Below are 22761 nucleotides of genomic sequence, written 5' to 3' on the forward strand. Positions count from 1 at the left end.
TCTACATCAAAAAAAAAATCTTTAAAAGAATGCATAAAGTAATAGTATATATATGTTGCATATACAATATGTTAGTAACCCTGTTACCATAAACTCAGATATTCTTTTCCTAAAACTTACTGTGGCTTAAAAACTACAAGGTACAAGACTTCAGAATTGCATATGAGTCCATTGCAATGAAGAAGAAATATCCAGGACTCTTTGGAAATCTACTAGAATGAATCTGCATGGAACTTTTTTTTAAATCTCTGGAACTGCTGGCTTTAGTAATTGGTTTAAGGACTATGAAAGGATCTGTGTGGGTAACATCTGCCTTTATTCTTTAGTGCTGATATGGATTAAAATATTACATATACCTTTACTTCATTTCCTGTAGGGTTCTGAGTTAATTTTAATAACCTAGATACATTTGGCCAGTAATATGTGTTTTTCTTCCTTAGTGTATTTGAGTTTAGAAATAAAGTTTATAGTAGTCAGTGATTACTCTAATTTGATGTTTTCTTATTTCAAACAGCTAGTTAAAGGCCTTCAGCAAGAGCTGAATCGATTATATTCCCTTTTCTGTTCTCGGAATCCAGACTTTGAAGAAAAAGGGGGTAAAGTCTCAATAGTGTCACATTCCTTGGGATGTGTAATCACTTATGATATAATGACTGGCTGGAATCCAGTTCGACTCTATGAACAGTTGTTGCAGAAGGAAGAAGAGTTGCCTGATGAACAATGGATGAGCTATGAAGAACGTCATCTTCTTGATGAGCTCTATATAACTAAACAACGGTAAAATACCCTAATCTCTTAAAAGAATTTAAAATGTCTTCATGGAATCACTGGACTTCTTAGGTGAAAACTTAAGATTTTCATAGTAAAGAAAAAAATACATTGTTTCGGGTACAAAGATTATTGAATAACATGCCTAATCAAGCTAGAGACTTAATTTTCTTACTAATTAGGTGTTTTCCTATAGTATGGAATGAATTATTCTTCCATCTTGCTCTTTTTCCTTCTGTCTTTTCTTCACAGTTTATTAGGAGTGAAATCTAAAACTTATTCCAAGCTGAGTCACTTTGTAGAATCCATACTGAAAATGTTTACTAGCTTGTAATCCTTCATAGTTTTACTGATCTTAGAGATGGGCCTTCACCTTTCTTATTATTCTGAAAATAATTTTAAAGCCCTTTTTTTGTTGACATACATATTTTTGACAGATTTTATAATTATCATTTGCAGCCTTCCTGATACTATCTTTTTTTTTTTTTTAAAGAAGATGTTGGGGGTAGGAGTTTATTAATTAATCAATTTATTTTTTGCTGTGTTGGGTCTTCGTTTCTGTGCGAGGGCTTTCTCTAGTTGCGGCAAGGGGGGGCCACTCTTCATCGCGGCGCGCGGGCCTCTCACTATCGCGGCCTCTCTTGTTGCGGAGCACAGGCTCCAGACGCGCAGGCTCAGTAGCTGTGGCTCACGGGCCCAGTTGCTCCGCAGCATGTGGGATCCTCCCGGACCAGGGCTCGAACCCATGTCCCCAGCACTGGCAGGCGGATTCTCAACCACTGCGCCACCAGGGAAGCCCCTGATACTATCTTTTAATTCTTTGCTACATTCCTATCTTCATCTCTAGTTACATGCTCTTTTGTTCTCTTAATGATCATCTGATTGATTCTAATAGAACAGTGAAAAGTCACTCATTTTGATAGTTAGAATTATATAAAAACAACAATTTAGCTGACTTAAATTTTCACTCAGGAAGCGTTGAATTTATTTTTGTCTCATGGAAGTTGTCTAAGGATTTCATTTAGAATTTTATTAAGTACCATAGGAAAAATATATAAATTTTTTAGTGTCAGAAATAATTGATAGTTTTGAAAGAAAATGTCATGTTGGCAAGCCTCAGAGCCATATTTTAGACATAAAATCCAGTAAAACAAATTTAACAGACTTAGATACAGAACATTGTAATAGGAAAAAGTTGATATAACCCAAATGTTCATCAGCAGAGGAAGGTTAAACTGTGGTTTATCTGTATGATGGACAATTACAGTTGTTGTAAAGACTGAAGTAGGTCAGGAGACAAGTGAAAAGATTGCTAAGATTCATTATTAACTGTAGAAGAAGGAAAGATATAGAATAGTGTATGTGGTATGAACACTTGCTGTGTTTTTTTTTTAAAGATGTATATGTGCTTGTATGTACCTCACATTTTACTAAAGGTTTCCCCAAAAAAGCTATTAACAGCATGTATTGGACGAATAGGGGTACTTTTACTAATTATTTCATAAACTTTTTGTTTTAGCCCTTTTTTTTTTTTTTTTTTTTTCTGGCCGCTCCACACGGCTTATGGGATCTTAATTTCCCAACCAGAGATCAAACCCGCACCCCCTGCTTTGGAAGTGCGGAGTCTTAACCACTGGACTCCCAGGGAAGTCCCTTCATAAACTTTTAGACTTTCTGTACTACAGCAGGTACATTTATTAAATTCTGTCAATAAGGATTAATTTGAGGGATTGGATGATGGGTCATTATTTTCTTCTTTATGCTTAGTGAACTGGTAAACATCTAATACTTATGAAATTATAAATATGAATGTGTGCATAATCTCATACTCCTTTCTAGGCTGAGAGACATAGAAGAACGGCTACACGGATTGAAGGCATCATCTATGACACAAACACCTGCCTTAAAATTTAAGGTAAGGAAAGACAGGTGATATTTTCATTGTTGATCTCAGGGTTTTTTTCAAACATCATTTGAAGCATGATGTTAGGGTTCAAATGAAATCCTAATTATTCTTTCAAATGATTTTTTTTATTTAACAGTTACAGTGTGTTGGACACTGCTGTTTTCTGGGTTTCACTAAGAATGGACAAGATGGTTTCCTAGCCCTCAAAATATGTAACACAGTGTTACCGGGTCTATTGGCAGTATAAAGAATGATGTATGCATAAGAAGGAGGTTTAATTTTGCCTGTAAATGTTTACAAATGAATGACATTTTTACTTAATCTCAGTAAATTGGATATTGCCAAGTAGAGGAAAGGAGAAATGCTGCTCTGTTCTTGAAAGAAACAGCATAAACAAAAGCGTGGAGGGATATACCTTCATAGTACGTCCAAGAAACACCAAATAATCTTAAATAGTGAGAAAAGAAAAACAGATCTGGTAAATATCTAATATTTAGAATTTAACAAATCTCTGTGACCAACTAGTGGTATATGGTAAGAAAAATAACTGGAATTATATCAGTGATGATTCCAGGGATGGAAAGCTGACATTTTAATCAATAAGAACTGTATGATAAAAGCACAAGATGAGGTGCACACAGTTAGTTTGGAGCAAAGTGAGCAAACCAGTTTGGCTAGACTATACAGGATAAAGGGCATGGAGGCTGTAGGAAAGCAGGAAGAGCTAGAAAAAGAGACCTTATGTGAGCATTGGAATAGAGCTGTCGAAAGCAATGGTTTAGAAAAATAAAAAGTTGCAGAGAGACATTGACATTGACCTGACCATTGGAGAAGACACAGCCTATACCTGAATAACAATTTGTTTGCAGTGTTAAATGCAACATGACATAAGTTTCCTAATACTCATTTCCAGTTGAATATATGCCCACGTCTAGTGTACTATATTGTTTCTTCTTGATATCTTTTATCATGGGAACTTAACATACAGGTTAAGTGATGGAATGATGCAAAAATTCTTATTGAATCTATCTCTATGACTTATAAAGGTTTTTTTTTTTTTAACTTATACATTTAAAAGCCATATGGTAAAGTTATAAGATACATTTAAAAGCCATAAGGTGGGAGGGAGACGCAAGAGGGAGGAGATATGCGTATATATGTATATGTATAGCTGATTCACTTTGTTATAAAGCAGAAACTAACACACCATTGTAAAGCAATTATACTCCAATAAAGATGTTAAAATATAATAATAAAAATAAAATAAAAGCCATAAGAGCATGGTCTTTGGAGTCACCCCCCACCTGGAATTTGAGTTCCATCTCTACCACCATTATTATGTATAATCAATCTTAAATATGTAGCATTGATCTGATAGTAAAAGTAAACTCTTCTATTTCATGTCCTGGGTTTTGTACTAGAGAGTTGAGTACAATCCACTAAGTATATTATTATCTCAAAATTCAGTTATCACATTATGAGAATTGATGCCCTATAATTGTGTATCCTTCTAACACATAGTCATGTAGTCTAATAATATGAATTTTTAATTTAATTACTTACAGAGAAAAAAATATAGAAATCTGAAATTTAAAAAGGAATATATGATGAATTAGCAAATTAATATTTAGTACTCCTGAGTTCTAAAAGAAACAGAGGTCTTTCTATGCCTGTTAACTGGCAGATGGATTTACTTTCATAAATAAAAGTGTTAGATTTGTCACACATTACCATTGAACTTTCAAAAGAGGAAAAAAATGTCAACAAACATTGGTCTAGAGAGTGGGAAGCTTTGGTTGTGATCATGAGGCTTTGCCACTAACTAGTTGTGTAACATTAGCCAAATCAAAATCAGTTAACGTCTCTGAATTCATCTGTTTATTCATCTCTAGATGAGGCGGTTAGACTAAATGTCTAAAGCTCTTCTTCACCTTTAAAATTATTTGATGGATATAGATAACACTAAATCAATCGTTACTCTTATCTGAGAGAGAATAATTCCTTTGTGTGTTTGTCTACCAAACTGCAAACCAATCATAAACAAAGAAAGAAAAGTTGGCATATCCAATTCTTTATTTCTTGTCTTAAATTCTCAATTACCTGTTAGGTGTGTTACAGATACCTTAAACTAATTATGAACAAAAACATGATTTACTTAGAGTATCTGTTACAATTAATGGATTAATTAATATCTTCCCAGTCAGCCAGACCCAAATCTTGTGAATTGCCTCTGGCACCTTCCTTATCCCCATCTCCATTCATTCATGTTGATTCCATTCCATCCTAATCTCTCAAATTTCCATTTCTGAATGGAACAGCTTGTCCTCTTGGGTGCAGATTATCTTTTGCCTAAACTCTTTCAATAGTTTTCTAACTTGTCTCCAAGTCACTAGCCTCTTAATTTTCCAGTTCATTCACAAGCTGCTACCAGATTTACTAACCTACTAAAACATGGGTCAAATCCTATTGTCTTTCACTACCTGTAAAATAAATTAAGCCCAACTCTTTTAGTCAAACAGTCAATGTTCTGTACATTCTCATTCCAAGCTACGTTTTCCCCACACTTAATTTTCAGCCATATCAGGTTACTTTTATTCTCTAAATTAAGCCAGTTTCTTTCCTCCCTCTGCTTTAGTTCATGTGGTTCTATCAGTATGGAATATCCTTCCAGCCCCAGTATATCCCAACCCCAACTTTGGAACTTTGGAAATCCTTTTCATCTTTTATGGCCAGTGCAAATGCTTCCTCCTTTGTAAAGCCCTCAAAGTTGGGATTAATTATTCCTTTGTCTACTCTCCTGTAGCACGCTTTCCCTCTATTATGCACTATTTTATTCCGCCTCTCCCGCAGGATTGTAAACTCTGAGTGCAGAAGCTCTGCCTTATTGGTCTTTATATGTTTTAGAATACCTAATATACTATTACTTTACACAAAATAGTAGCTTAATAAATCTTCCTTCTCCTTATTCTCATTCTTCATTTTCTATTAGATTTAAAGATAAGGAAGTTGCTCCTGGATAGACTGTTTAGAATAATTAATGGTTGTTATATAGTTAATAAGTAATGCAGATACCATCTAGACAAAACTCATTTAAAAAGATATATATTTGGAGATAAATTTATTATCTGTATTTTACCATATATTATGTTGTACCCAAATTCTTTGAAAAACACTTCACTACTTTTAAAATTCAGGATGACTTTATCATTGTAGGTTGAAAATTTCTTCTGTATGGGATCCCCGCTGGCAGTTTTTTTGGCATTGCGTGGCATCCGCCCAGGAAACACTGGATGTCAAGACCATATTTTGCCCAGAGAGATTTGTAACCGATTACTAAACATTTTTCATCCAACAGATCCAGTGGTGAGTTGCAAATATGGACATTTATCTCTCAGTATTAAATTTTTCCTAAGAGACTCTGTAAGAAATCTTTCAAGGTACTGCTGAATTTATGAGAAAGCGTTCATTTACAGACATCTCTTGTAGATACTGCGTTTTTTTACAAACAAGGTTTGTGGCTACCCTGCGTTGAGTAAGTCTATTGGTGCCATTTTTCCAACAGCATTAGTTTTTAATTAAGGTATGTATGTTGTTATTTTAGACGTAATGCTGTGGCACATTTAACAGATATAGTGTAAACTTAACTTTCATATGTACTGGGAAACTAAAAACTTTGTGTGATTTACTTTATTGCAGTGATCTGGAACCAAACCTGCGGTATCTCCAAAATATGCCTTTATCTATTACATTTGCATGAGTTCATATTTTTAAAATATTTGTTCTTTGATTAGTTTAGGGATCAGGAAATAAAATACCTTAAAGATGTTCTGTTTATGTTGTATATATAGGATGAAAGCATAATGTAAAAATATTATCTTTAGACAATCCAAAAGACAGGAGTCATCTGGACTTTCAAACCTTAACCAGTTGTAATACCAATAATGTAGCAACCATAAATTTTAAAAATCTCACTTTAAATACTTTTTTCTCTAAAGTATGCTGCAACATTGAAATGTGATTGGTAGATCCTCTTAGAAATGAAAATATTTAAATATTATGTATTAAACATAGAAAAGTGGAAGAATTTATTTTAGCTTGGTGGAATTATGACATTTTGGATTTTTACATTCTCTGTATGTTTGTACTGTAAATAAATTTTTTAATGTAAATACTCCTAGGATCTGTCTGCATCCAGGTAACCAGTTTAACACCAAGTATGATTTTTGGATGAGAAAAATTCTTCCTTAAATCCTCTTGGGGACAAGGCTAGATATAACTAGATTTAAGACAAACTATTTTAAATAGCATTTATTCTCTGAAAAATAGCTTTATATAATTCTATAAAGTCTTTTAAAAGATCTTTAGCTAGTACCAAATAAATATAACATTGGCCAAACACCAGAATTTTAGAAAATTTCTCATATGTTAAAGAATCAAAACGGTTATATCTAAGAAATTTCACTGAAATGGAATCTAGTATTAGATTCAAATACTGACTGCACGATCTTGGCCAACTCACTTCTGAGACTATTTCTTATCTATATGATGCAGATGATAATATTTTACCTCATAGGGTTATTAGGATTAAGTAAAATGTGTGCAAAACACTCAGTTAGACCTTGAGTATTTTGTTAATATGCATTCATTTAACTCACTCTTCTATAACTTGAAGGTGAACTTGAGATCATAGGTGAACTCTAAACTTTCAGTATATACCCTATACTTTGTACAGTCTTAAACTTTGTTATTCAGTTGGCCCTTGAACAACTCAGGGGTTGGGGTACACCCTGTGCTCAGTCAAGAATTGGGGTGTAATTTTACAGGAAGCCCTCTGTATCCACGGTTCCGCATCCACAGATTCAACCAACTGCAGATCATGTAGTGCTGTAACATGTAATTATGGGGGAAAAAAATCCACGAATAAGTGGGCCCACGCAGTTCAAACCTGTGTTGTTCAAGGGTCAACTGTATTATAAAGGAGGGTTCCAAACTTATTATTACAAATTATTTTTATTATTCATTTTATAGTTCTTCTGTGAAAATTTATTTTAAATAGCTTATGTCAGAATTGTGCTAGGCAGTTTTTCCAAAGTTATCTATTCTTCCCAACATCCTTGTGAGGTAGTAGGAAGTGTTATCTCCTTTCTATAGCTCAGGAAACTGAGGCTCTGAGACCTTGTGACTTGGTGAGTGTCATATAGTTAATTAGTGACAGAGGCCAGAATATGAACTCAGGGAGTTCTGATGCCAAGTCCATTGGCTTTTCTGCTGTATCATTCCTACTTCACATTAGACAAATGGTCTTATACCATCATCTCGTGTTTGTTACTATATGAATCTACTTGAAAGTAGGGCTTACTGGGAGCTTAGATGTTAAACATTGACCTTATTTGCTGTGTTCCAGGTTACTGCTTACTACTTCAGTTTTGTTTGTGAGACTAATATAAATCTAATTGCTGGATGATATCAGAACACAATAAAAATGAATATTTCTCTGAAAAACAAATGAGTGGGCACTATTAGCCTAGACTAATTGTTTTTTTATAATCTCATCAAGGATCTATAATTAGACAAACTACATATTATTAACAGTGAAGAAATAAGAACGCATGTTAAGAATATCAGGTTTTTAAACATTTGCTAAGGTCTACTGAGCATGCAATAAAATGAGAATGAACAGTTTACTAAAATCCAAGCATTGTACCTTAATGTTTTGTTTCTTTGAATTTTTTTTTTAAATCAAGGCTTATAGATTAGAACCGTTAATACTGAAACACTACAGCAACATTTCACCAGTCCAGATCCACTGGTATAATACTTCCAATCCTCTACCTTATGAGTATATGAAGCCAAGCTTTCTTCACCCAGCAAAAGAACCTACCTCAATTTCAGACAGTGAAGGCATTTCAACAATACCAAGCCCTGTGACTTCACCAGTCTTGTCCCGCCGACACTATGGGGAATCTATAACAAATATAGGCAAAGCAAGCATATTAGGTAATTTCTTTTCAGTATTCCTTATCAATGAATTTAAGCACTTTTATATAGACATTAAATTTTAAGTACTTGGAAATACCCTATGTATTACAAAACATCCAACAGTTAATCCTTATGGTTAGTGTTAACCACCTTCTCACTGTTCATATTTGAGGGCAAAAGCCCTAGAGTTCTCTTAATTAGATCAGATCCTGTAGTTAAAGAATATGAGATAGCTGGATGCACAAAAAAAGATCGGGGAATCAAGTCCCTCGTTTTAATCTTGGCCCCATCACTTACTGTGAGATCTTGGGAAGTCACGTAGTTTTTAATGCTCTGCTTCCTCATCCATGAAATGAGGGAGTGCTTGAGTACTAAGGGTGCCCCTGCCGACCAGTTCTCTGATCCCTGTCCTAAAAGTCTCTCGAAATATGTGTCCTTCCTGAGGGCAACAAGGGTATTTAATTTCTCTTTGAATGATCTCCAGTACCAGCCACAATGGTGTAGCGCCAGAGTTCAATTCTGTGCCACTTTAGTTTGTCCATTGCTTTTGGTTGCAAGTTGCCTTAGTATAAAATGCCACAAGATGGCACTATAAAAAGGCTTTATCTGCTGGACTCATTGATATTTGACTTCGTCATAAAGATTGTTTATTCATAGCTTTTTATAACATATCCACTTAACCTCAGGAGTAAGCATATCAATAGTGAATATATGCCCATGTGAATGTCATGGTTCTTTTTATTAACATTTGTAATCTTACGAAATACTTTAAAAAACAACGATCACGAATAAAATAGAATCTTTACGCCTTTGTAAGCTATATTCCTGGAGTTTGTACAACTCTTATTCTATTCAACACCATTTTTATTTAGAAACCTACAATGTAAATTGTAATTTTCTTATGTACCCACCCTGGAAAAACGTGACTAGGGCTTAGTCCCTCTGCCAACTGGCTGTAAATATGGGTGGTGCTCTTTAGCCTGGTGTGTGGTGTAATTCAGCAGAATGACTGCCCTGTTTTGTGAAATGTAGGGGCTGCGAGCATTGGAAAGGGACTTGGAGGAATGTTGTTCTCAAGGTTCGGACGTTCATCTGCATCACAGCCATCTGAGGCATCAAGGGACTCTGTGGAAGACGAGAAGAAGCCGGTTGCCTCACCTCCCACGTCCACTGTGGCAACGCAGACCCTTGCACATAGCAGTTCTGGCTTTCTTGACTCTGCATGTTAGTTCATACTGTTCTTTACAGGTTTACACCGTTCCTTTTTAAAACGTGCGGAGCACAGAGGGTTAAGATATTAACACTAGCAGTCAACTCTTAATCTAATCTAACGCCTGCCTTAGCTTTTAAAGAAGCAATGCTTTTTCTTCTACTTACATTTTTAGGAATAATCCCTAGGTAAATGCATTTTTACTCTCTGCGTTGGTGAATTAAGTAAAGAGCATTAATAATCAGGGCCTTGTGGCACAGAGGTGTTACACATCAAGCATAAAACAAATCTCTTTGTGGTAAGCACTCCCTGATTTTTCTAAAGTGGTTTTTTGTTTTTAATATGGTCTTCTCAGCCTTAAAAATTCATGTAATTGCTTCAAATCTATGCTGTATTTTCTCTTGATACTTTTTAAAACTGCTATGCCAAAGCTGTCCTGGTGCTAATCCCTCAGTTCCCTTCATCCAACCGAATTATAAAACCTTCAGAGCTTTAATTGTATTGGAACCACTGTATCGCTTCCAATCCTATCCCAGCTACCTTGTGTAAAGTAGATACTCAAGAAATGAGTGAATGAAAGGATAATTATACTGAACTTATATTAGAATGGAGCTTTATTTAATTTTTTCCAGTGGATTTATAAGGTCTAAACTCTTGAATAGTTGTGAAACACTAACACACTTAGTATATATTTACTTCCAAAGATGTAAACTTGAACCTTATTTTTAAATGTCCAGTAAAATAAGACTAATAAGTCAAGTCCTAGTTTTCCATTGACTTACATAAGGAAATGTTGACTCTGAAACTAGCTACTTCCTTTCTGTAACTATAGCAAGAAAATTTTATTTTCTTCCTCTAAAAATCTTTAAACATTTCATTTCAGATACTTAGAGCCTTGTTTTCTTACTGTGTCTGCTACTCTGAATTTTAAAACAACCAGCATTCATTGCCGTGCGACAGTCCTAGGGGCTGGATCTTTCTCCAGAGCCACCTCCACTCCATGATGAACTATCCTAGCCATTTCTGAGTTGGACATTCCTATTTGGGCCAATTCCATTTTTTTAACTTAATCCTATCTATGTCAGACTCTGAGTACTAAAAATTTTATAGTTGCAAGCCTTTTGAACACTGCCTAGAAAATTCATTTCAGATTTTGATATTTGTACAAAATTCATAGTTTTCTTATAAGAGTTCCTGTACTATTGCTGACTTAAACTCTCACTTCTGCTTACTATCAGAAATGAGATTGTGAAAATACAAAATTCTGTTATAACATGCAGATGTCAAAAGCAAACTAAACTTCTGAGGAAAAATAACTTCAAAGAATTTTGTAAAATGGCAGGTAAAAAGTCACAATTCCTTGTAAAGTTAATGCACAGCAATGATGCTAGTAACCATTAGGGTGAACGAGGAGGGAACAAGAAGAGCAGGGTATTTTGAGCCCAAGAGACGGGGTAATGAAGACATACAGAGAGAAGTCTATAGGGTCTGGGAGAAGAAACCTATCTTTTAGTTTTTCTACTATTTAATGTAGAAATTTCAAAGTGATAATAAAGAAGAAACCTATTTTTTCTTCCAGTACAAGTGAGTAGAGATGCTTAGATGTATTGCATTATTATATATTAATATCTTAACAGAATATGTTTTCTGTCATTCTAGCATATAAATTCTTTGTTGGTCCTAACGGTAAATTACTTGCCAACTATAGACTCAACTAACTGTGAGCTAATTATGATTTCTTAGTTTCATGTATTCATCTTTAGATACAGATTTAAAAAGCCCAACTTTTAAAATTGGACCACTACTACAGGAGAATTATGCCTTTTAAATCAAATCCCCAAGATTCACCTTACTAATTCTTGGACTTGCTTCAGTAATACACTCTTCTATGTAATCCTGATTTAGACAAATTTCTTAAGTCATAATTGCTCTTTTGGCTATATGTTGCAAATCATAAAACCTTTCTTCCTTAAATCTTCTTTCTGGAATTTGGTCACTGTGATTAGGTGATTCTGGCTTCCTTTCTTCCTTCCTTCCTTCCTTTCTGCTCACATTTGATTGACTCAGTTCTTCTCGATAACCTTCATTCTGAAGCTACCGGCTTTGATTCTCTTGCTTTTTGAGGGTAAGATGGACACAGACTGAATTCATGATCAATCAGGTTTCTCTCTTTGAAGATTTAGTGTTGTCAGTTGAAACCATCTTATTGACATCAATTTGAAGCATCTTATATAGCTACTCTTCATTTCTTTTGAAAAGTATAGGCTTATTTCCAGTGGTTTTACTGTTTCATTTCTTGTACTCCCCTGTGTTTGTAACATATTATGAAAAGAATCTGTTTCTTTTAGCATTGTTTTGCCTCTAGGTTAGAACTTAAATGAACTATACATTTGGGAGATATTTGGGTGTTAACAGATTATGACATTATATTTCAGAGTTAATTATGCTTACATTTTCCATGAAAGAGCTCTTCACAAAGACCAACGTGTGTACTTCTTTATGTATGCTAGGTTTAATCAGCTTATTTGGGAGTATTGTTCTAACTTTTGGCCACTGCATCACTGAAGGCCATTTGTAACCATCAGCCAACACTTTACAGCATCTTGTGTTTTTTTTTCACAGATTTCAGACTTCAAGAATCGTTCTTTAATCTCCCACAACTTCTTTTTCCGGAAAATGTAATGCAGAATAAAGATAATACCCTCGGTATGGTATATGTCAGGAATAGCATTCAGAGCACTATGAAAATGATCTACTTAGATTTCTCCTGCTCATTGAAAAACTGGATCAGTTCTATGAAATCAGCTTGAATGTTACCATTAATAGACTATTTTATATGTATTCTCTTCCTGTATTTTCTAATCTTAAATATAGTGGTCCAGAAACCCCCGAGTATTGATTAGACCCTTAATGTGCTAAAATATATGATACTCCTATATGCTTCTACAAAGAAGGAACCTTTTAGAGAGGGGAGAAAAGCATGAGGCCATTCTCTTTCTCCTCTATTGCCCTACAGCCTTCAAAGAGATTCAGTATTCTTTTCATATAATATACTTAAAAGGATTTCATAGTGTAAAGGATTTTATCATTTCTAATTATTTCAGATATTAATAACACTTCCCCTAGGGCTGTTGGTATGCCATAACTGATACTGATTTCAACACAAATATTTAATGTTCTTTAGAGGTGTAAGTTCGCTTTGAAAAAATTATTATTGGATGTAAGAGATATTTTTAGTCTCTTAATTTTCAGCAGATTCAAAATGTATCAGTAAAGATTAATCTTAGCAGTTTAAAATTATTTTCATCATTAACTTCTCATTCCTTTTTTTATAGCTTCTTTCTCTTTCCTTTTCTTTAAATATCGAATTTTACCTTTAACAAAAAAAAAGTTACAGGTGTTTCCTTGGATTTTTTAACCATATCTAATTTTATAATTTCTGTATTTATAATTGCTAATTTTCATGCATTTTTTCTATTTAAAAAAAAAAATCTTACTTGATATAGATTCCAAAACAGTGTTTCAGCATAACAAGCTGATTTGGGTTTTGGGCTCTATAATAGCAGTTTGTGTTGATCTAACTCAGTGAAATCCCCTCAAGAAATGATCTTATATAAGTGCTCTCTCTGGTCCCTGTTCATGTAATGGTCACTTCCATAGAGAAATAATTGATGTGTGCTTTTTGCATATTTAGTTGGAGAAAGGAAAATTAATCCACTTACACATTTGTCCTACATTCAAGTAGTCCTTTTTATTCACTACCTTAAAACCATCCCAGCTACCCAAGCAATTAGACCACTAATCATAATTGCACCACCCTGATCTGATTCAGATGGTATTATGTATATGGCTTCTGTTTTCTCTTTTCCTGTTTTTATTCATTCAACAATTTTACCATGAGCCAAGTAGGTAGTCACTAGAAAAGATACCAAGATGAAACAGATTTCAGTGCTGCCCATAAAGATTTTAAATGCTGGTGGGGAAGTTAAGTATTTTTTAGAGGGCATATATTCTAGTAGGGAAGGTAGATAACTACAGGAATAATTATAATATATGATAGAACGTGATGAGCCACATAACAGAGAAACAGGTAAAGGCCTCTGACAGTTCTAAGGAAAGAGAAAATGATTTAACCTGGAGAAATCAAAAAAAGCTTCGTGGAAGCAGGATTTGGACAAGCAGAGATGAAGAGACAGTGCAGAGAGAATAAACAGCATAAGCAGAAACACAGAAGTGGGAAGCACAGAGTATGTAGAGAACCAGAACTTAGTTTTGAGGAGAACTAAGGATGAGTGGAAGGGAGTAGTTCTGAATATGATCAGGAACATTTCTCCAACCAGATGGTAGAGGATCCAATAAATCTGGGCATCTCCAGGAGTTTCTTTATATTCAACCCATGGGCCTGTATTTACCCAAATAGCCCATCTGTTGTCAAATGTTAGGTATATGAATGTCTTTCAGGGTATATTAGTGTCGGGAAATTTGGGGGTTAGAAATGACAACTGATTATAAAACTCATTATGGAGTTTTTGTTATTTTTTTCAAATAAAGGATGGTTAGAGAATATTCTTAAATATATTTGAAGCTATGATAAGTCACAAAATTTAAATATTCCTTGGATGTCAAACACCTAACCACATGAAATATATAGTCGCTCTGAGGCAGCACAAAAATAAGCAGACATAATTTATCAAGAACTCTGAGCACAATCTTTCTTATTGCAAATGAATCTTTCACCAGTCATTTGGAAACCCAGTTTCCTTTACCTAGTACTTTAAGTGGTTTTCTTGGTATCTACCTAAAGCAAAAAATCATGCAATTATGACCATAATTGTTATTTACAAATAAGATAACTTTTAAGATTCATTACGTTTTTGAAAATTTCTCTCCAGGGAAGTTAAGACACTCCCATTAAATAGAAGAAGGCTGTCTAGTTAGTACACATTATAATACTAAGATGGTGACTTTCTATTCATATATTTTACTTTTCAACACCATATCCATGTTGACAGGCCTTGTGCACAAAAGAATTCTCTGCTGAAAGCACAGTGCTAATTGTTGATGATTGTTAAAAGCCAACAACCTTTTTTTCATTTTTACCTCTCTTCAATTGTTCAGGAATCTCATTCTTTTATCTTTTTCTTTTTTTTTTTTTTTTTTTTTTTTTTTGCAGATAGAGGAATTTTAGCACTTAGGCACTCAAGAGAGAGAAAGAAGGACAAAGTGATGATTTTATGTTCTCCTTTCTTTTTGGCCTAACTCAGTGAGAGAAACTCGGAAAAAACTACTAACCTGTATGCTGCCACCCCTTCTTGATATGGTAACAATGAGAAAGTGGGTCCAAGGCAACTCCACGTAGATTTGGGCCAACTTTGGCCAAGAGCACATCTCATAGTACATGTATTGATGGAATAGTGCTGCCATGTAGTAACCCCACTCCCTTGGGAATTCTGTGATCTACAGAAAGGGGGAAGACGAGACATAGGCCCTCTTACATACATACATCCACCTGTAAAACCGACACAAATGTGAGGTCAGCTGCAATGGCAGCCAGACTGCCGGGGGTAAACCTTTTAAGGAAGATGAGAGACTAAAATAGGTTCATCAGGTACAAGCTGGCTACCTAATTCCCATTTTGATGGGGACAACCTACAGATAAATAGAAAGGGATAGGGAGGGGCAATCTAGTTAGTGACACTTATTGAAGATCCTCTGGGTGATGAGAAGTACAAGGGCATATAATATAATGGAACAATAAATTTATCATTTGAGTTTATAGTATATGAAAGGCAGTGTTGCACAGTAATAGCATATTAAGAATAAATTTCAGGGACATAAAATCAAAGTGGAGCCAAATAACACTAGTTGAAAATCTCCCTTTCTTTGACTTTAAAACAACAGTTCAACCTAAGACTTGGACTAGGAAGACATTCTACAGTGGCATTTAAAAGTGAATTCTTAGAAATAACTTGGTGTGGGCTTCACCAATTTTACTGTGTGTGTTTCCCATCTCTTCTGTTTTTCCTCTTATTTCTCCTTTTTTTTCTTTATAACTAACTTCACCTTGACTCCTCTTCATGGTGCTCGAGAATTCATTTCCTCTTTTCATCTTCCTGTCTGTTGTGCCAGAATGTACCTACCAATTTAACACAAATGTCCCATGGAATACAAAAGGTAAAAAATTAAGACATTACTATCCCACAGTTCCACATGTGGATTTCAACTATTTCTTATTATGGATTAGCTTATCATAATTTAAATGAAAAAAATACTTCGTATTTTGTTTTTAAAAAAACTTTGTGAAAAGCCTATGTTGATATATTTCATGGGGTTTTATAACCTTAACTGGGTAGATATTTTCTGACATTCTTTGTCAGAAAAGCACAATTGAATAGAAAATAACAACTGTAAATGCATTTTTAAATCACCAAATGGTATTGTCACAAAATACCTGTTTAAAATAAGCATTAGCTAAACATTTATGTGAAATCATTCTCTAAAATGATGTGATTTCCTATATGCAATTACCGAATTTCCAGGGTAAAGCAAAACCCAACTTTTTCTCCCACCCCCTTAGTTTTTGCCAGTTTTTACTTTTCACATCTGCTGGTACTCTGAACAAAGAGCATACTTTGAGTGTCTGAATAGTAGTGATTTCGGTGCTTTTTATTTTTAAGACAGACCCTTCAAAATATTGTATGTCTCATTGACAGTTTTAAAGGAGTTTCTGAAGATCAAATTATCGTTTTCTAAGTGTTTTATCTCTAAGGATTTGTTAGATGCACCGATCACAATCTTAGCGCCTTGATTTGGTAAGGTGGTTTTTCTCTAACACGTATTGCAGGGACTTTCTGTGTGTTTAGAAAAGACTTGAGTGAATTCACTGAATTGTTTGAAGACAGCACTGTTATAAAATGAAATCCTGCCTCTCAAGAATTACCATTGTTCCTCCCAGTTTAACTTTCCTGGCCACCTAGTGGATTCTTTTATTGAACAAACATTTAATGAGCGTGCATGTCCCAGGTGCATGTTAGGCCCTGCTGACAGGATAGAGACTAGGGTGTGTCGTGGCTGCCTTTGGGGAATTCAGCCAAGTGGAGAGGAAAACATGGTAGGACTGTAATAGATGTTATCTTCCAACACGTCTCCCTGAGCCAGTTGATGTAGAGGGCCTCCCCAATGAAGGACCCTTTGAGTGCCCTGTTGCACTCCTGTAGGCATTGTTACGTGTAAGCCTGGCCCATCATTCTGCAAGAAGGCTGTTTGCCTTATTTTACAGATTAGGCACAAAGATTAAATGGGAAAGCCAGCATTTGAGCCCAGTTTCTTTATTCCAAATATACTATGTGATACCAAGCGAGATTTTTGTTTTCTTGCTTTATTATTCCATATTGACCTGAGCACACAAAGGAAAGGGTTCACCAAATAGAATCCTGAGCTGCTGAGGCTCTTGAGTATTTTTTCCTGTAAGATTAGAGTGGAAAGTCACTTTTTAAAAAATAGTAATAATAATTAGGAGAGTCACTTCTATTTGGTAAATTTTTATTCTCAACTCTAGTAAGTCTGTATAGAGCCAATCTTGTAATACTTATTCATTTGTTTGACTTCTTTTCTTTTTAGTGGAATTGGATCACAGAATTGATTTTGAACTCAGAGAAGGCCTTGTGGAGAGCCGCTATTGGTCAGCTGTCACATCGCACACTGCCTATTGGTCGTCCTTGGATGTTGCCCTCTTTCTTTTAACCTTCATGTACAAACATGAGCACGATAATAGTGCAAAACCCAACTTTGATCCAGTCTGAACTGTTGAAGGACATTAATGGCCCCAAACTGATTTTTTTCTGTTAAAATATATGTGTCAACATACGGAAGTTTCAGGTTTAAGTATGTTTCACTTTTGTTTAGGGTAAGAAATATTTGAATTTAGAAGCACTTTATTTTACTTTAAAAAACAAAGCAAATGTTCCGTCTGAAAGAAGTTATTTATAGTTTTCATCATTTTAAGTATGAGTCTGACAGAACCCCCTGCAGAGAATCAAGCAAGACCTGGAAGTAAGGAGGACTTGGGTGGACTGCAAGGTCATAGATCACAATCTAATTTCTCCCAAATATAAAGGCATATTAATGGGTTGAATCTAATGTATTAACCAAAATATGTTACAAATCTAAAATGATTAAGGTCCAGGGTATTCTACGTAAAGATCACAAGGTGGTATCATTGTTTTCGATTTCCATGAAAGCTTCCATTTCCACAATTTCTTTGAAACATGAGTGTAACAGATTTTAAATGTTTTGAATTTAACTTGTTTAGAAAAACTAATGCTAAAATAGAAACAACATTTTAACTATTTATAGTTTATTACCTCTGACTAATTGTTTTATGTCAATGTACGAAACATTACATTTTTTTAAATGTTTCCTTTGAACAATTTAAGAACCACATTTATTTTCTATAGTGTTAAGACCCTTTTTTCTCAGAACTCCATCTTTTTACTCTTCAGATGAATATATAGACACCGTGGCATACTTTCAGCATTTTTTTCATTAAAAAGTTGTAGTTTTACACAAATAACACTAGTTCAATTATTTTGAAAAAAAATGAACTTTTTATTATGTCCCGTGTACCTCAGAGAAAGCTAAAGTTTTCTAAACTTGACATGGAATACTCCATAATGGGTACATTTAATAAACTTTACTGGAAAATTAGTAAACTTCTTTGGAGTAGGGAGTATGACAACTAAATTTTAAGTATATAAACGTCTGTGTGCCAAACGATTAACATATAAAAAGGGGATGGAGTGCCACTAACAAATTTTATTTTTAAAGTGTTTAAGGAATCGTAATTGAGACATAGACACAACAGTTCAGGATTCTGAGGCATTGAAAGAGTTTCCTCAGCTGTAATTTTTTCCACAGTGCTTTTCATCTGAGGAGCTCAAAGTGCTTTGCGATTTAATAACCTCTGTAGTAGCTTCTTGAGGTAAGTAAATGAGCGTTATTCTCATGTTACATGTTAGTACACCAAGGCACCAAAACATTTAAAGTGCCTCGATTACAGAGCAAATCAGAGCTCAGACTGAAGACAGACCATATTCTTTTATGTGCTGTTCATTGATAATTCACATGTGACCTCTTGTTTTGCAAACAGTAATAATAACAGAAGTTGCAATTCATAATTTGGAGAAATGACTGTGAAGCCAGTACTTTACCCTACTCGTCATATACATTCTTGGGTTCTCACACTCAAAGGAGGAGTTACTTAGAGGGGATCAGTAACCATCTCTGCCACAACCAACCCATACTTCTGAGAGGCTCCCACTGGGTTCCACTTAAGGTGCTGTCTCTGCTTATCTTAAGCTCCCCAGGAATCGTCAAACTGGGAGCAAAGTTGGTCGGTCGTACATCTCACCTTCTCCTTTCTTTTTAAGATGATAGAATCTTTGGATTACTTGTGGGTTTTACTCAGCACTGTCAGTCCTCTATCTGTTTTGGCCTTTCATTGAATTTGCACAACATAAAGCACTTCTTTTTAGTGCTTAAAAAGATCCCAAGGCTCCATGCCCAGATACGTGACTCACTAAGAAACTCTTGCTATAAAAGGCTTTTGATGCAATCTTAGCAAAGCTGAAGCAATGTCTTTCGAATTGAGAGATTCCTGTGAACTCAGGTCATTCTCATACCCTGTTTATTTCGTAGGTCTATTTAGTTCTCAGGAGAATTAAACTCATATCCCATATGACTTTATCATTAAAGGTATGTGAGCATTTGGGTGGTATGACACTCAAATGCCTAAGAGCTTTAAGGGATTCATTCTCTTTTTTTTTTTTGGCTGCTCTGGGTCTTCGTGCGGCTTGCAGCTTCTCTAGTTGCAGGCTTAGTTGCGGTATGTGGGATTTTAGTTCCCCAACCGTGGATTGGACCTGGACACCCTGCATTGGAAGCGTGGAGTCTCAACCACTGGACCACTAGGGAAGTCCCAAGGGATTCATTCTTAACCATTAGAATGTGAAGAGCCCCTTTTACCTGAGAGGAGTGAAAACCTAGCAAACCTTTTCATTTTGATATAGAGTAAAAAGAAAAGTATATTCCCATAGCTATAGGAATATATCTGCTTCCCTTTTTTCATATTGAGGAAAAAAATCCAATTTAACCACATGGAAGTTATTTGAGTTCTTGAAAACAACATTCAAAACCCCCTTTTCAAAATGAGATATTCTGGATTATTGGATAGGGGTTTTGTTTTCAATTCATTCTTTCATCAATAGAGATGGTGATTTTGATTTCACAGTACTCTTGTTTCCATGTCTCTGCATGTTATCATGGAATGTACTTGTATGTACTCAAGTAATATACAGAGTATGTGTAATTCTAGCTTGACTTAGAAGCTGAGTCAGTTACTGAGTAATATTTTGCAACTTTATTCCAACAAGTACTAAATTTTTGATACCATTAAAATTTTATTCTCTATTTTGTGTACCTGCTATGATGATTCTTCTGAGTACTGGTCAGATTGTTCACACAATTTTAATCCAGTTAGGTCCCCAAGAATTATTTAAACTTAGAATAAGGAGAATGTTTTGTTAGTTCATAACTTTATTTTCAACAGTAATTATGCTTGTGTTATAATCCAGTGTTACAGTATATTAGAACATATTATAAAATGTACTCAGTTTCTCATAGCAAGCCTTAGGAATCTTATATTTGACTGCTGTTAAATACCATCTGTCAGCCTTTGGAAATTCTCACATTGAACGTTCTGTAGAAGCCCTCAGACAGTGACATGTAAACATTCATCTCATTCTCATTTTCTCTCTGTTGTTTCCTCATTGGGGGCTGAAGCATTCAGGTCATATCCTTCCCCCAAAGAGTAAACAGAGGAAAGGAAACCATCAGTGGAGTGTCACGGCCAACTCCACAACTCCTTCCAGTGATGACACTTGAGCCCTTTAAGGTGGAATCGGACCAAACCTAGAAAGTTCACTGTAAGGCCTACAGTAGAGGGAAAAAAACTGAATTGCTTTCTGATTAGGTTAGTTAATATTTCTGTCTTCTCAGCTGTAGTGAGTAAGGCATTTGGACAATTGAGAAAACTAATTTGAGTGTTATGTCTTAACAATTGTTTGAATAATCTTTTGTTAGCATGGAAATGGGGCTAAAAAAGGTACGCGATATTAAAGAAGAGTCAAGGCAGAGCTAAAAAGAGGATGTAGCAGTCATTGACTGGAGAAAGAACTAGAACTTGACCAGACAGTCTTGAGTGTTCGGTAGGTAACTTCTGTGGTTACTCTCAATTGTCTTTTACCCAGATTCTGCTGTCATCCCTGCACCTCAGGCCTCTGCCAGGAGTCAGATGGTCCTCTGGCTGAATTTGAAACACACACATTAAATCCTTTTATGGTTAGGTATGGGCAATGCATATAGTTTCCTGACATTTTATAATAACTTAGCTACATAGAAAAACTTTTGCTGTATCTACAGCAGATTTGGCAGGAAGCGCCTCAACTGAACTCTGAACTCTGTTACTTCTAGGATAGTCTAGGAAGCCTGCAGACCACACTGTCTCCTTTTGCAGTAGTCAGAGGGAAAGGAAGTTGCCAAGGAAATATGTGTAGTATTGAGCTTGGAGCAGTGTACAGAATGGCAGGATATAAAATTTCATCTCAAAGGTCTCATTTAGTAAATGTTACTGCTGGCATGATAACAGCCTGGGTCATATGCGTCCTATTTTAGTCTTCATTGGATGTTTGCAATGATTCAAAGGATCCTAAAATTTCAGGGTTTGTTCAGATTTTAGAGGTCATCTAGTCCAACCCTGTTTTAGTTTCATGTAAGCATTTAAATAGCATAAAGGTCATGAAAAGTGAAGTGAGGGGTGGCATGTTAGGTTCAGCCCAAAGACATTGAGAGACTACTCAGCAGTAGAGGAGGCAATTTGATGGTGTCTCTAAGGAAAAATGTTGTTGACCACAGTAGAATTCTAAAGCTGGAAGGGCTGTAGATAGCCTCATTTTCCAAAGCATGTTCTGGGAACTTCAGTAGATGTCGGTTCAGAAAATAAGTTTGAGAAATACCAAATTTAGAAGATTCCTTTACAGCAGGACTTTCAGGAGCCTCTGATGCGTTAAATGCAGTGTGATCTATCTGGTGCTGTGGGGTGGAGGAGGGGGTTTTTCCAAACGTATTTAACCATAACTTTATATGAATATACTTAGAGAAATGCCATCACATTTAATTCCTGTATTTTACAGAGATGTATCGTTCCATTTGACAAGTGACCACTCCCACCCTATAAGGTCACATGGCCAGCCAATGACAGAGTCAGAATTAGAACCTAGTCCCCTGATTCCCAGCTTCGTCTTACACCACAGTGCCTGTTTCCTTCCCATAATACATATGGAGCTCCTAAATGGCAGAAACTACCTCGGAGCAGGGCGGGGGGAGGGTGGGGGGGGGTGGGGGGGGGAGGGGTGTGTGTGTGTGTGTGTGTGTGTGTGTGTGTGTGTGTGTGTGTGTGTGTCTCTCTCTCTCTTCCCCATCCCCTCCCCCAGCCCTCTAGCTGTAACCGGATGCTTTAGGAGCTGTGAGCTCTCAAAGAATGGCTCTAGGCTTGAGTTCCCCAGTTGGTCTCCTTTGTTCCCAGGCTCTCCTGAAAGAGTGCCCTACCGGGTCTGCATAGGCTTCCTTTCGTGTCTTAGATTCAAAATACCCCAAAAAAAGAAAAGCAAAAGAGGAAATTTCCTGGCAGTCCAGTGGTTAGGACTCTATGCTTTCACTGCCGAGGGCTGGGTGGCACAATCAAAGAAAACGATAATAAGCAAAATAATGAAAAAAATAAGAGAAAGCCAAAATGCCCAGGATACATTGTATTAGTTTTCCATTCTAGTGACAAATACAAACT

At 35.6% G+C, this 22761-nt stretch overlaps 1 protein-coding gene across 11 annotated transcripts in view; it reads left to right on the forward strand.

Moving 5' to 3' along the window:
• DDHD1 (DDHD domain containing 1) overlaps positions 1 to 21728 on the forward strand; it is a 93939-nt gene extending 72211 nt beyond the window's left edge. For 5 of the 11 annotated variants that reach the window (XM_079912908.1, XM_079912911.1, XM_079912913.1 and 2 more), the window contains 7 exons: positions 515 to 777; positions 2608 to 2683; positions 5888 to 6037; positions 8419 to 8671; positions 9686 to 9877; positions 12486 to 12569; positions 17484 to 21728. In XM_079912908.1, the coding sequence (XP_079769034.1) occupies positions 515 to 777; positions 2608 to 2683; positions 5888 to 6037; positions 8419 to 8671; positions 9686 to 9877; positions 12486 to 12569; positions 17484 to 17665 (1200 nt within the window). In that variant the 3' untranslated portion in view covers positions 17666 to 21728. Of the gene's footprint in view, positions 1 to 514; positions 778 to 2607; positions 2684 to 5887; positions 6038 to 8418; positions 8672 to 9685; positions 9902 to 12485; positions 12570 to 17483 lie in introns of all 11 variants that reach the window. The other 6 variants (XM_079912912.1, XM_079912915.1, XR_013827084.1 and 3 more) reach the window with 5 other exon arrangements.
• The last annotated feature ends 1033 nt before the right edge of the window (positions 21729 to 22761 follow it).

Source organism: Stenella coeruleoalba (assembly GCF_951394435.1).
Source record: "Stenella coeruleoalba genome assembly, chromosome: 2".
NCBI classification, from domain to species: Eukaryota; Metazoa; Chordata; class Mammalia; order Artiodactyla; family Delphinidae; genus Stenella; species Stenella coeruleoalba.